The following is a 16,128-nucleotide window of genomic DNA, read 5'->3' as shown; positions in this document are numbered from 1 at the left end:
GATCTTGGTAAATCAGAAAAACAGACGGGGGGGGGTAAAAAACATCAAATTGAATACAGTGAAATGTGAACATTGTCAATAGGAAAATTGTCAAATTGGTAGGTATGGATATTTGAAATAATTATGAAAAAGGGTACTTGTTATACAGAAAGGAAGTCCTGATGAAATACTGTCAAGAAATAGAAGAGTTTTTGTATATAAGAGACTGAATGCCAGTCTCTGAATGTTGTAATGCGAAAAAAGTCAATAAATAGGGCTTACAGTGCAACGCAGAATGAAGGAAGCAAAGAACAAGATAATTGTAACCCTCCTGAAAAATCACTATACAGTAAAGCAACCATCATTTTTCCTGCCATCCATCCTGCATTGTTATGACTACTGTATGAAATCTAAAAAAAAAATATTGGTACAGCATAGCAGTTTATTATAAACTGGATGTGAGACAGTAGGATATGACTATTTAAAAAGGGAAATGCAGTTATAGCTACAGCATATCAACAGAACTATAATAGTAGTTTCACTTTGTTCTGCATTGGTCAGACCAGTGGTGGGATTCAAAAATTTTTACTACTGGTTCTGTGGGCCTGGTATTGCTTGGTGGGTGTGGCAGGGGAAGGATACTGAAAAATCATCCCCATTCCCTCCCAATCAGCTGGGACTCGGGAGGCAGAGAATAGATGGGGTGGGGCCAGCCAGAGGTGGTATTTACCAATTCTCCAAACTACTCAAAGGTTTCCGCTACCGGTTCTCCAAAACCTACTGAATACCACCTCTGGGTCAGACTCTCTTGAATATTGTGTGAACTCCACACTTTTAGAAGGATGCAGACAAGCTGGAACAAGTAATTGGAAAATGTTAGAAGAGTGGGGGATATAGCAGTCTTCAAATATCTAAAATAAGAGGTGTACAGTCTTCAGATTCAAAATTGGAAAGTTATTTTGGATCCAGTATTGTCAGCTGAATCTAAAACACAGAAGTTACATAAAAGAACATCAAAATGCAAGACCTTGAATGAAGAATTTGAATCACCATAAGTCAGATTCCATTTTTTTTTATTCTATCAAAAAGAGCAAAGTGACAAAGGTATTGGGTTGCTTCTTACCTTACAGATTGTACAATTATCTGTCTAAGGGTGCTTTAATTTCCTTTTCTGCACTGAGCAAGATGGCAAATTCTGCTCAAATGCCTAACTTTCCAACTTTATGATTGTAAGATCAAAGGAAATGTAGGTTCGTGTATTGTATTATATTTTCTCCTGGGAACCTCTGATGGTGTACCAGATGTATTGTTAACTAAATATTTGCTTCACTTGTGTTTTACCTTGTTTTGCTCAATTTACATCTTTTGATTCTCAAGTTATTGTTGGGTTGAAAGGTTGTTTTACTACCTCTACAGATTTCATAGTGTCTGTAGCATGACATTGAATGTAGCCTCAACACATCTTGGATTGAGCCAGCTAGGAAGAACATTTAATAGGAGAACAAGACACGTATTCTTTCTTTGTAATATTCCATACATACTCAATAGACATCTTAATTTTTCATATGCAGCAGTGTCTCATACTGCAATATTTTACTAAATCAAGTGAAATTGTTCCTGGACGAAAGTTTTAAATTATCCATTTAGTAATTTTTAAGGTATAGATGTGTTTTACATAATGGTTTATTGAAGATACAAATGATGTATTATAGTGGTTAAGAACTTACACTGGTGATGTTAAAACTTGTAATTTAAAAGAGAAAATTAAAGGAAATGTACCAAATTTTTCAGAGTATAAGACACACTGTTTTCCCTCAAAAAAGAGGGTGAAAATCTGGGTGTGTCTTATACACTGAATACAGCATTTTTGGCCTCCCGAAACCCCACCCCTTTGGAACAATGGCCGTGCATAGCCTTTAGGAAGCTTCCAGAGTGCTCCTGGGGGCTGGGGAGGGCAAAAATGAGTGAAAACAGGCTGATTTTTGCTCATTTCCTCCCCCGCGCCCCCAGGAGCACTCTACAAGCCTCCTAAAGGCTATGCATGCCCTTTTTTTTGACAAAAAATGGGCCCATTTTCATGAAAAATAGGCCGTTTTTGGGAGGTCTGCAGAGTGCATAAACTTTTTTTTAAATTGCCTCTTCAAAATCTTGGTGTGTCTTATACTCTGGTGCGTCTTATACTCCGAAAAATACGGTATGTTTCTCATCTCACCAGACAACCCTATTATAAAGAAAATAAGTACAATTAGAACTGTTTGATTCTACAGTATTTTAATGCAGGAGAAGCAGAGTTTTATTTTTTTGCATGTTGTTGTCTTGTATCACTGTCACTGCTCTCAAGTATCACACATCTAAATCTATCACCCAACATCTATCCAATTAGCAAGGATACTGCAGTCACAATGTTCCTGAAAACATTCTGAAATAAGGTGGGTATCCAAAACAACTTTAAGGATTCCATTGTCCCTACTTCCAAAAACGGCAATCCAGAAGACAAAAGAGGTTTATGATGTGACCTGCAGTCAGTACAAGGATACAAATAAGTAATTCCAAACAATGCAATATTTCATTGATTAGCCTACTATAAAATCAAGTTTGTACATGCATAATTTTGAAATCTTATCAAGTAATAATTTTGAAAGCATTTATTTTTGTCATTTTTTATACTGGCTTTCAATCATGTTCCAAAGAGATTTAAAAAAAACAACTGTAGATTTACTCAATTTCTGTTTTTAAAAATAAAACCTTATCTATTTTGCTTTTTCTCAGAATTTAGTTTTGGATTATTCTTCCGCAGTACCCAGTAATTTCTTGCAGCCATCTAACATTTCAAAGACAAGCCAGATTTGCCACTATAATATGCCATGTGTGAAACATCAATTTAATAACTTTTTCTTCTGAATTTTTAGTTGAGGATTATGGTGGAAAAACATCTCCCCTTAAATAAACAATTGGGCTACCACCCCTAGTTTGCAACAGTGCAAATAACTACTTGATAGCAACCAAAAGATACAGAAATCTCTACCTCTCTGCTTCCACCCTAGTGATTCTGTAGATGAAAGAGCCATAAAATACATCTCTGGAATTTGGTAGCCCTTGTTTAGTGTATCTTATATTGGGTCTCTCAGGGACGCGGTGGCTAAGTCGCTGAGCTTGTCGGTCAGAAACGTCGGCAGTTCGAATCCTTAGTGCCACGTAACGGAGTGAACTCTCATTACTAGTCCCAGCTTCTGCCAACCTAGCAGTTCGAAAGGACGTAAAAATGCAAATAGAAAAATAGGGACCACCTTTGTTGGGAAGGTAGCAGTGTTCTGTGCGCCTTCAGCATTTAGTCATGCTGGCCACATGACCACGGAGGCGTCTTCGGACAGCGCTGGCTCTTCGGCTTTGAAACGGAGATGAGCACCGCCCTAGCACATATGTGTGAGGGGAACCTTTACCTTTATATTGTGTTTGTTTGAAGTTACAACAGTGATAAAAAAAAGTAACTGCAAACCGTCCTCTCATTAACTTCCTTTGCAGATCTATAAAGCAAAGGAAAGCTGAAGTAAGATTTAAGCAGAGTCATGGTTTCACTTCGCAACTGCCTTGCTAAGCACGGCTCACAACTGCCGTCCAAGTTGTGAGTCCCAATTATGATTACTCTAATTCAGGGGTGTCAATGAGGGCCTAATGAGTCGCACACAGGCCACGCCCACTCCAGCTCCACAAATGGGGAAAACACCACGAAACATCACATAATGGCAATGTGATGTGGCAAGTTTGACATCCATGCTCTAACATATAGGTTAGATGAGTACCCATATCTGAGTTAGAGTATACAGAAAATCTCATTCTATTCCAGAAGCACTGCATCTTATTTGTAGGCTTTTAATTGACAAGTATCAAAAATCCAATGTATACTTGTTCATTTCCTAAGATAAAATTGCAGGAGATTCTCTGCAGAGCACATCTATCACATTCAACTATATCTTGAGTCAATTTCACCATGGTAATACGAGTTTGGGATCCCAGTTTGGCTTAGTGATTGATGAGAAACAGGAGACCGTTCTAGTATCTTAGGCATGAAGCTAGCTGGGAGACCTTGAGCCAGTCATTCTCTTTCAGTCTTAGGAAACAGGCAATAGCAAACCACTTCTAAAATCTTTGCAAGAAAACTGCAGGGATTACTCCAGGCACTCACCAGAGCAAGATGGCTATACTGACTTGAACACACACACACACCAAACAATTTTGGAGAAGTTATTAATTACATAGATGAGCTTTGCATAACATATTAAGCAAAAAATATACTGTGGCTGACCAGTCTGCCATTCAATTATTTAATAGCCATAGTACAACATAGAGAAGTATAAACTTCTGAAAACATCAAATCAGATGTTAAATTCAGTTTAGATAAGCATTCATTCAGCTTCAATCTGAAGTGAATGTCAGGAGTCAATGGCGGGAGACAGTTGCCATTTCCCTGGGCTGTTCTATTTGAAACAAAGGGCATTTTATAATATTGCTAGTCCTACAAGATAGACCCAAATACGAAATCATTGCCATATAGATCGATGCTACTTTTACTGTAAAGCTTAATACCAGAATTTTGCAAGTCTATAGAGTACGATTCCGACTCCCAGGTTCACATGAGTTAGGGAGAGCCTTGTTTGAGATTTTTCTCAAGGTACTTTTTCTTGGTTCAGGCTCATTTTATTAGATCATCCTATTGCTTTGAAAGGCATTTCTTCCAGTCCTTCAAGGCCATTGCTTCTCTTTTCTAGAAGTGTACCTGCATGTGGCCTTGTCTTAAATGTAAGAACAAATCCCCCTCCTCCAAGGTGGAACTTAGTAAAGTCAGTAAAATAACATCTTACCATTTTTGGAGAGCCATATTCACACGTATTCATCTGATTTCACTAACCTCGCAAGAGGTCTGTGATGAATCATTTCTATTTAAGGACGAAGTAGCAACAAATAAGTTTTTTTTAGCACGCAAAAGTGCTACATTTTGTTTATTTTCAACTGAAAACTTATTACTCATCTTTAATAAAAAGGCACCACTGGGAATCAATTTATCACAGAATTCACAAACACTTGCCCTTAATTGGTAGATTAACATTCTAATGAGTGCCAGCCAACACTTTGAATAAGTCCCACAGGTGATGCTTTTGAGCAAAATTGCCATTTACACAATTTACCGTTTGTAGCAATAGTGACTCACACAAACATCATTTTGGTAGGCTTGTTTTAGCCATGGAAACTGGGTGGAAAAGTCCTCCCCTGCGTTGCAAATAAATCTTGAAAAAGCCTCTGAAGTCCCACTCAGTGTTTTACCGTGACAGACGATAACATTGTCTCTCTGGGCATTGATATTAGATAGAATATAAAAAGAATGGGAGGCTCTGTAAATCCTACGACGATCCAGTGTCTGTCCCGTCCCTCTTTTTTTAGCTCTAATATGCCCTAAAAAACATGGTGCTTGACAAAAATCAGGGAAGCCTTGTTCTTTAGCTCCCTTTTCTTTTTCTTTTTGAAATATATTTTTATTATTTTTACATTTAAAACAATGCAGTACCGCAGAGTTGAAGTGACCATACATTCACATTATACACAATTAGTCTCAACCATTAACTATTAGCCTACTTAATACATTGTCTATCCTTCTGTCCAATCACAATATACAGTTTGTTCCAGTCTTGTCACCTTGTCTTATACCAATCATAAAATCTGTTCTAGACTTCAAAATATTCTGATTCCCCTTTATTTTTAAGTTCAAGAGTGAGCCTATCTGCTTCCGCACAGGCCAACACTTTTCTGATTATATCTAGCTCTGATGGCGTATTTTCTTTTTTCCAATACTGCGCAAAAGTTATGCGCGCCACAGTTAGTACATGTATAATTAGATAGAGTACATTTTTCTTAAACCCCTCCGGTATTATGCCTAGGAGAAAAATTTCTGGCTTAAGCAAAATTTGGTCTCCCACCATTTGTTCCAACCATGATTGAATCATTTTCCAATATCTTTTGGCCTCATTGCATGTCCACCATATATGATAAAAAGTGCCTGGTGTTTTTTTACACTTCCAACTATTTGGGGCTATATTTTTAAACATTTTGGAGAACCGTGCTAGGGGGAGATGCCATCTGTAGAACATCTTATAAAGATTTTCTTTATACACTGTAGCCAATGTTAGTTTTCGATTAAGTATCCAAAGTTTTTCCCACTTAGACAATTCCACATTATAACCAAAAAAATTTGCCCAAGCGACCATAGTTTCTTTGATATGTTCTTCCTTGAGTTTATATTCCAATAAAAATCTATACAGCACTTTGATCAACTTGTTTTCTGTCTCTATCAAAAGTTTATCTAACACTGTGTAATCTTTAACAATACCTTCCTTCTTCCTGTCCTGTGCAAACCTTGATTGTATCTGTAAATAAGAACCCCATTCTACTTGTACCCCTCGTGATGCCAATTCTAATCTAGTTTTAATATCCTCCTGTCTGTTCAATAACTCTTTATATGTAACAATATTTTCCATATTAATTAAATTTGGGTGTATATATGCTTCCATCGTAGTTAGCCAAATGGGTAGCTCTCTTTTCCTTGGCATGCTACTTTACCATCTTTTTTTTCCTTCCTTCCTCCTTCCTTCCTTCCCTTCCTCCCTCCCTCTTCCTTCCTTCATTCTTCCTTCCTTCCCTCCCTCCCCTCCTTCCCTTCCTTCTTTCTTCTCTTCCTTCCTCCCCCTTTCTTCCTTCCTTCCCTCCCCTTCCTTCCTCCTTCTTTCCCTCTCTCTCCCCCTTCCTTCTCTTCCTTCCCCTCCCCTCCCCCTCCCTCCCCCTCCTTCCTCCCTCCCTTCCCCTCCCTTCCTTCTCTTTCTTCCCTTCTTCCTTCCTTCCCTTCCCCTTCCTTCCTCCTTTCTTCCCTCCCCCTTCCTTCCTTCCCTTCCCCTTCCTTCCTCCCCCCTTTCCTCCCTCCCTCCTCCTTCTCTCCCCCTTTCTTCTTTCTCTTTCTTCCTTCTCTTCTTTCCTTCCTTCCCAATAGCACCTGTTAAAATAGCAACCAGGCAAGCGGCTCTCCTTCCGCGCTAGAGGGCGCCGGAGCGGGCTGGGTTATCGGGCGGAGGAAAGGCGGAGCTCCGGGAGAAAGAGGCGGGCGGGAGCCCAGAGGCCTAGGCTGCTGGTGAGTGGACCGGCTGCGAGCCGACGGAACGCAAGGGGAACGGGCTGCCGGGGGGGGGGGGAGCGTCAGGGGTGGAGGCAGAGCCTGCTTTGGGTAGCCGAGAGCGGGCGCATGAATAGGGCTTACGGCTTAGTCTGCAGGGCCTTCCATGAGGGTTTGTGGCCGAATGGCCACCCTGCACCCGCCCACTCGACATGTACGTTTTGCCCTGGCGGGATATGCAGACCCAGCCCGGCCGATTAGTTCCGAGTTTTAGCATGGCGTTCCTCTGTCTGCAAGCAAGCGGCCGACCGCGAGATGGCAGCAGCGAGAGCGCTCTTTGCTGCCGCCTACTGGTCGCCTCTATATTCCTATACCTGTACTAGCGTGCCGCATGAATGCAGAGCTCTTTCATCGCAGTGCAGCGTGACTTGCAAAGGCAACCCCTGGCCAAGAAGATGGCATCAAAAGAATGTGAGCAGAAAAGAGGAACCTTTGCAGTTTCAGTCAATAAAGCAAAGGAAATTTGAAGGAAGTAAGAAGTAAAGCACAGTTATGGTTTCACTTAGCAACTGTGCCTCCCTAATGCCAAGTTGTCGTCCCAATTGGGGATCACTAAATGAGGATTATTGGCAAACAAGTATATAAAATGGAGAAAAAAAATAAGCTCTTGCTTTTGCTTTTCATTCATAAAAATCTTTTACTCTTCTGTTTACCTCTCATGGCAAAATACTTGAATTTTATAGCCAATCCCATTCAGCTGATAAAAGGCCTTTAATCTCATGCTTTATATCTAGAAATGAATGATGATGATGATGTTCCTCAGCTTTCATCTGAAGCTTTAACTGCTCTGCAGGAGTTCTATGCCGAGCAACAGCAGAGAGAAGCTAAGACTACTGATAAAACTCACAGTTATTCAGTTGGCTCTATTGAAGAGGACTGGGTAAGCATTTTTGCTAAAATACGCTAATGTTGACTCCTGCATGGAAAGGCTCACAAGTTTTCACTTCAAGTTTCCATGAATGGAAGTAGCAGTGACTAAGTTTCCAGTGAGCTTAGAGCACTGATTAATGATTTTTAAAATCATTAATTTTAAATGATCATTTTAAAAAATCATTTTTTAAAAAATAATAATAGTATGTGCCCCTTGGCAGCCATTACTTATGTCTTGGGGTAATCCAGCTTAGTCCAGCTTTATTTCCCATTCTACAGCCATTGCAGTCATGGCTGCTATGAACTGGGGGCAGATACAGATAGTCCTCGACTTACGACCACAAGTGAGCCCCAAATTTATGTTGCACAGTTATTAAGTGACTTTTGCCAATTTTACGACCTTTTTTTTTTTTAGAAAAGAATAGAATTCTTTATTAGCCAAGTGCGATTGGGCACACAAGGAATTTGTCTTTCAGTACCAAGAATCCTTGTTTATATATATGGTGCAGTAAGATGCATGGTAGTTATACTATTAACTTTTTACTTATATAAAATAATTAATACTGGCCATTTCTATAACAACAACATATAAAATGATGAAAGCCCAAAATCAAAGTTCGATTTTTTTTGTCTCTTTAGAGCAGGGGTCAGCAACCTTAAACACTCAGAGCCCTAAAGGTCCTAACTGGAAGTCCCCCTTTCAATTCTAGAGCCAACCGGAAGTCCATTTTTCCCATCATAGTCTCCTCCTAGCGCGGCATCCTTTTTCTTCTGCTGACCATGAGTCAGTTCACCCACCATAGAGTCTCCTCCTAGTGCGGCATCCTCAATTGTGGAGCCGATCAGCGTCAGGGAGCCGCAGCAGAGGGATGAAAGAGCCACATGCGGCTCCAGAGCCATGGGTTGCTGATCCCTGCTTTAGAGCACAAAAACCAGAAACGGTTTCCAAGTGGAAACAAACTTATTTACATTCTTTCCCCTAATTTGTATAATTTACTTTGCCATCTCCGCCAATTCCGTCATCCATTCTTCCTGGATGGATATTAATTCTTTTAAGTTGGCATTTCAAATAAACCAGACCTCTGGGTTGTAGCAAATAATCTTCTAGGGATGTTACTGAAAAAGTTATTCTGTTAACATTTGCACTTTTTTTAACCCTTTCAGCAACTGAGCCAGTTTTGGTATGATCCTGAGACAGCATTTTGTTTAGCTAATGAGGCCATAAGAGCAGCTGGGAAAGGTGGCAGGTAAATTCTGTTGGCTTTCTACAAACCAAGCATTGTGACTTTTATAAAAATGCTGCTTTTTTATCTATCAACCCTTTCTTTTCAGTGCATTAAACTACAAATAGTCCTTGACTTACAACCATTTGTTTACTGACCATTTGAAGCTAATGGTAGCACTTTAAAAAGTGACTTACTGCCGGCCCTCCCACTTAAGATCGTTGCAGCGCCCCTACAGTCACGTGATCAAAATTTGGTTGCTTGGCAACTGGCATATGTTTATGATGACTGCAGCATTCTGGCTCATGAGATTATTTGTGACCACCTCAGCTGGCTTCTGACAAGCAAAATCAATGCAGAAAACTATTTGCTTAATGACTGCATGATTCACTTTAAGAGCTGCAGTGATTTGTTTAACAATTGTAGCAAAAATAATAATAATCACAAAATCAGGTTCAACTCCCTTTACAACCTCCTTCTTAGCAACAGAAAATCTGGTTTGGAGTTGTGGAGTTGTGGTTGTAAGTCCAAGATTACATGTATGATGCAGTTTTGACTATTTGGGGGAGGGGTCATGGTTAAGACAGGACTGTCAGATTGGAGATAAGAGTCACTAAGTTTTTTTTTTTTGTTTTTTTTTTTATCTCTCAAGCATCTACAAACAGCTCTGGATCGTCACAATATCCTGCCTTTCACTTTTATGGATAAGGGGTTGAGATTGTTCTTTTAATGAGCCTTTGATCTATGGAAGAATCCAGAGCTTTATCCAGGATTATCAGGGCAAGGGGGGGGATATCAAAAAAATAAAGAAAATGACCACTACTATGCAGTTAAGGCCCTGCACATTTTTACATGCGTAGAAACAATGGCGAGGCTTCCATCCTGTGTTTGGGGTTTCCATCTTCAATTTCTCCCCCCACCCCCATGCCCCCACCAGGAGTGAAATCCTACCGGTTCCGGCCAATTAGCCCAAAACGGTAATAAAAAAATTGCTAAAAAAAAGTTCCAACCATTGCCCGGCACAGCTGATTGTCGGAACTTTTTAAAAACTTTTTTAAGCATTTTTTTACTACTGGTTTGCCCGAACTGGTGGTTAAAAAAATGCTTTAAAAAAGTAAAAAAAGTGTTCCGCTGATCAGCTGTGTGACAATCAGCTATGCCGCATAATCATCGGAACTTTTAAAAACTTTTTTTACATGCGCGTGCGAATCGTACCAGTAAAACTTCGGGGCATTTTACCCCTGCCCCATACCCAGTGGTGGGTTCCAGATCCCATTTCAACCGGTGCGCTGCAATGGGGCCGGGCATCCACCACGTGCATGCGCGCAGTGCCCGCATGTGTACTTACCGCCCGCGACGCTCCAGCTGCTTGGAGCATCACGCAGGCATCATGTGTGTGTGCAAAAGCCCCAATTGGCTCAAATAGAGGTAAGGCGGGCAGGTGGGCCCTCCAGAACACTGTACCGGAACGGTACCTGGTGCTCCCAGGAGGCACCAGTACGCCCCCACCACTGCCCCCACCTTAGACATTTTTGCCTTCATTAGCACAATCAGCAGTTTTTTGATGCACAGAACTCTGAGGCTGGTTCTTTAAAAAGCCTTTAATATTTGAACTTGTGTTAACCACAAGTGCATAAGAGAAGTGTACTTATAATAGTAGAAATAGAAGCAGCATATTTTTGGGAAACTTTGTCCTGTTTAATTCTGTCCTATGTATAAATAGATTGACAGGGTCTATTTATGCTTCAGTCCAGAAGGTACATATTACTTTTTGAGGGGTAGGTTATTTCTAAAGTTGACTTTGGTTGCAGTACGGTGCATAGTCACCCAAGAACAAGACTGCACTGTGCAATGAATAATTATTTAGTATTTATTTGTAAATAATTATTCATTCAGTTCTATCGAATTGGCACTTTCCTGTCTCTGATGAGGGGCAAATAATTCTGCAGGTGTGTTATTGAACAAGAGGGATGTTTGTGAACTCATGTACGTAGTTGAATTCAAGAAAAGGTGTGAATTAAACATTTTAATGTATTAAATAACCACTTCTTTCCTTGCTTCATTATCCTTGCAGGATAGCTTGTGTCAGTGCCCCGAGTGTTTATCAGAAACTGAAAGAGCAGGATTGCCAAGGTTTTTCAACCTGCATTTTGGAATATGACCAGAGATTTTCTGTGTATGGAACTGAGTATATTTTCTACGATTACAACAGCCCTTTGAAACTTCCAACCCACCTTGAAGCACATAGTTTTGATATTGTCTTAGCAGACCCACCCTACCTGTCTGAAGAATGTCTCCAAAAAATAGCAGAAACCATCAAATACTTAACTAAAGGAAAGATTCTGCTCTGCACAGGTACATCACTTGTTTTCTCAAATTCATTTGCTTCAGTAGTTTTTGTAAACAAAACAGTAGCCATTTGTAAAATCATTATTATATAGCTGCATACACTGAAAATAAGTTTATATAGAACAGAGGTGTCAAACTGACAGAGGTGTCAGAGCCGAGGTGGCGCAGTGGGTAGAGTGCAGTACTGCAGGCCACTTCAGCTGACTGCTAGTTCAGCAGTTCAGTGGTTCAAATCTCACCGGCTCAGGGTTGACTCAGCCTTCCATCCTTCCGAGGTGGGTAAAATGAGGACCCAGATTGTTGGGGGCGATATGCTGACTCTGTAAACCGCTTAGAGAGGGCTGAAAGCCCTATGAAGCGGTATATAAGTCTAACTGCTATTGCTAAACTCAAGGCCTGGGGGACAGATCTGGCCAGCGGGGTGCTTAGATCAGACCTACTGGACCACCCTGAAAACAGCGAAGGACTGGCACATGGTGCCTGCCAGCAAAAACACAGACAGCCCTCCCGAGCTCTGTTTTCGCTGACAGAGGATTGCAGGAGGCTGTCGCAGCCGAAAATGGAGCTCGTGAGCTCATTTAAAGCACTCAGGCCACCATAGGCACCTCTGACACAAATAACAATGAGCTGGCCACACCCACACTGGCCATGCCCCCCCTCTCCGAGGTCAAACACAACTATGATGCAGCCCTCAATGAAATCAAGTTTGACACTCTGCTATAGAAGGATGTTCTGATAAAACTTCAGGTGGTCCTCACTTTGTGGCTCACTAAATGGTCATTTAGTGACCATTTGCCATTATGACGGATGAAAAAGTAACTTTCATGACTCATCCTCAAATTTGCAACCTTTGCAGGTCTGTAAAGCAAAGGAAAAGTGAAATAAGACCCTAGCCACAGTTGCAATTTCACTTAACCACTGCTTCTCTGAATGACCCACAAGGACTACTTGAAGTTAAATATTTCTCATATCGTTGTTGTGCCAAAGGGGTGTTAGATTTTAAAATAATATGATTGCACATGTATACTGTCTTCTCTTATTTTTTCTTTAAAACTAAGATATGTTAAGTATATTGATATGGAAGCATAAATACCATCAACATAGAATGGAGTTTGCTCAGAAGCTGAAATACACCAACTGAATGAGAGGAAGAGTGGGAAGCAGAGGGGAGAAGAAAGATAGGAAGAGAGGGATAGGAGAGAGGGTAATGGGGGAAGATGAGAATAAGGAGGAGTGGAATGAGGAGAGAGGAGAAGGAGAAAGGAAGGGGAAGTAGAGTAGAAAAGGTTGATGGAGGGAAGAAAGGAAGTAAGGAGGGGGAGGAGAGAGGCAGAAGAAAGAGGTGTATGGAGAGCAGAAGAGCTAATAATTGGTTCTTATCTTCCTGGGAGTTGATGGCAAGAGGAACTGATGTAATTACTACTTAATACAATATGATATTGGCTATGTAATAGTATACATGTGTTTATATGTTATGAAAATGGAAAATAAAAAGTATTTTGAAAAAAAAATCTGTTCTGATCTAGCAGCTCTATTCTAAAGTTTTGTTTTGTTTTGTTTTTCCAGGTTTAATCATGGAAGAATATGCGGCTAAATATCTTGGTGTGAAAATGTGCAAGTTTATTCCAAAACATGCTCGAAATTTAGCTAATGAATTTCGATGCTATGTGAATTATGATTCTGGACTGGATTTGGATTCTCTCTCTTGATAACCCAATAAACATCAATAGGATTTTTCAAACTTTAATAATTTTTCCTTTCCTGACATGATGTATTCGTCAACATTTTTTGTTTCTCATTACATTTCAGCTGATATGAATTCCTTTGTAAGGGAGATAGGCAATTTTGAAATTTGATTAAAAATATTTTCTGTTTGCTTTTTTACCAAAAAGTAGAAGGAATTGCTATTATCCATAATTAGTGTATAGTGTTGGTTTCAATTATTTAAGATACCTGTATTGGATTGTACAGAGCTACCTGTCTGAAATAGAGAAGGGATAATAATTATTTCAATATATTAAATTTCCTCACACTTGTTTTCAAGAAGTTCAATAAATATTGCTGTTTTCAAGCATAAAAGACCATCACTGCATTAAAACATTAGGAATGCATTCACAATATTATTTTACTATACACCATTCTGCATGATCTTTATTTTACTTTCTACAGTAATATATGTGTGAAGCCACTTAAAAACATCTTTTGATGGAGGAGATAAAGAGTTTTCTTTTTTTGAGTCCACACCGGGCTTGACAGGGCAAGCTGCAATAAAGTGAATTTTTTTTAGACATTGATAGTTTTATTACCTGCTTTGATTTTGAGGCTAACAGAGTTAAATTGGATTGCAAATGAACTTCAAAATTGAAACAGTGATGTGGAAGTGCCCCTAGAAGTCTCCCCCCCCCCATTTAAAATCATGCGAGATTTGGATTTTGTCATCCTTGGTGTCTTCTGTGTATGGCACATGTGCCACAAGTGGCACGTGGAGCCATCTCTGAGTGACGCAAACCGTTGCCCTCGGTCAGCTGCTGTGTGCATGCCTGCTCTGCCCAGCTGATTTTCAGCCTTCAAAGGGCCTCCGGAGGGCCAGGGAGAGCCAGGGGAGGTCATTTTCATCCTCCCGAGGCTTCAGAAAAGCCTCCTACTAGGCCTACCAGATGTTTGGAAATGGGTCATTTCCGGTTTCTGGGGGGCCTCTTGAGGGCCAAGGGAGGCTGTTTTCACCTTCACCAGGCTTCAGGAAAGCCTCTGAAGACTTAAGAGGGCAAAACACGGGCCTATCGGACCTACTGGAAGTTCAGAAATAGGCCATTTCTGACTTTTGGGCGGGGGGGGGGTGTTTCCACCCTCAACAGACTTCAGGAAAGCCTCTGAAGCCTGGGGAGGGTGAAAAACAGGCCTACTTGCGGGCCATTTCCGGATGGAGGCTTCAGTGAGACCTGCTAGGTCCAAAACAAGGTGGGCGGGTCATGTACTCATGTGCGGGGGGGCATGCTGGGGGGATTGAATTATGGGTGTGGGCACGGACACTATCGCACACATGTGCACGCTTTCGGCACCTGAGCCAAAAAAAGGTTAGCCATTACTATAGTAGAAAATGTGTGTGTGTGTGAATGCATGCTATATCTGGATTTTCAAATATTTGAGTGCTTTCTGTAACTACAGTGAATCTTGATTTTTCAATGTTTTACAAATGGGGGCCATCCTACCATTGGCATTTATTGTGTATTTTAATATTATAAAAAAAGTTTAATATTTATTTCCCTATAAAATAAATTCTGAAATGGAAAAGCAGAAAGACACATTTGACTTGGCATAAAACACTGTCTCACAACATGGATTGCATTCATTATCTTCAGACTTCAGTCTGAGACTAGATACTATTTTTGAAGTTTGCATTTAAGTTGTCAAATAATTTCCTTGAATTGGAATTTTTTGTAACACAATCATTACTTAATTCCCGTGAATTGACTAAATAAACCCACAATATAAGTAATATCAAAAGGGGGGAGAGGGCCTTTATCATCATAAATTGAGGACACAGGCAATATCACTCAACCTTTCTGAAGTTCTTTGGAAATTTAACCAATTCAATGAATGCTCTAAAATCAATAATGTCTCTCGGGTTTATAATAATGTTGGGAAATAAAGTCAGGATGCAAAGATCAGATGTAAGCAAGCTAGAACAGATGAAAAGAAAAGCTGAAGAACAAGAAGACCAAAGAATACCTGAGCAAGAAATATCACCTAGAAACAAGGAAAATCAAGCTAGAAATAATCAAGTAGCAAATAACAGCTATAGCTAAGATGATCAGCAAATGCATATTTGCAGAAACTCCAATTTCAGTTGAATTAGAAACATTTCTACCAATCTGTCAATGGACAGATTGCAATAAACCAGACAAAACCTGACAGAAGAAAGCAACTTTCTGATCGCAGCTACGGGGCAACCCAAAGAAATACAAGAATGCAACTTGAATAAAAGAGATAAGAATTAAAAAAAAAGCTGAAATGGGGGGAAAAAACTTGTAATAACAGCAGAAGAAAAGTCAAGGAAGACCAAGAACTGGTCAACACCAGGTGAACTGCATGGTTTAGGTTGAATGGTCTACACCAACTTATTGCCAAGCAGTTTAACAATATACTACAAGGAGGTAAAATTGAAGATAAGTTAACATCTGGAAAAAGTTATCTGATAATGAAAGATCCAGCAAAAGGGGCAGCACCAGGCAACTGCAGGCCAAATTACCTGCTTACCAACAACTTTCAAATTGTAACTGGTTTGGTAGTTGATGTAGTCCAACTGCGTCTAGTTGGAAATAAGCTCTTTCCACTTGAGCAGAAAGAGCTGTGAGTTCAGGTTTTTGTTTAGGTAATAGTACCAAAATACATTTTTAGAATCCGTCTTTGACAACAGTGAATAGGAAATCAATTTTCTGGCATGAAATAAATTAAAATCATGTGTTTGCCTTGATGAAACCATGTGTCATTTCC

At 40.1% G+C, this 16,128-nt stretch overlaps 1 protein-coding gene across 1 annotated transcript; it reads left to right on the top strand.

The window, feature by feature from the left end:
- Positions 1-7,000: 7,000 nt before the first annotated feature.
- EEF1AKMT1 (EEF1A lysine methyltransferase 1) lies at positions 7,001-13,381 on the top strand. The gene is made up of 5 exons (XM_032219949.1): positions 7,001-7,150; positions 7,927-8,072; positions 9,227-9,309; positions 11,360-11,640; positions 13,201-13,381. The coding sequence occupies exons 2-5, from the start codon at positions 7,929-7,931 to the stop codon at positions 13,341-13,343; spliced, it is 651 nt and encodes a 216-aa protein (XP_032075840.1). The 5' UTR covers positions 7,001-7,150; positions 7,927-7,928; the 3' UTR covers positions 13,344-13,381.
- The last annotated feature ends 2,747 nt before the right edge of the window (positions 13,382-16,128 follow it).

Source organism: Thamnophis elegans, chromosome 6 (assembly GCF_009769535.1).
Source record: "Thamnophis elegans isolate rThaEle1 chromosome 6, rThaEle1.pri, whole genome shotgun sequence".
NCBI lineage: Eukaryota > Metazoa > Chordata > Lepidosauria > Squamata > Colubridae > Thamnophis > Thamnophis elegans.
Note: the sequence above shows the minus strand (reverse complement) of the source record. Positions and strands in the feature narration are given on the sequence as shown.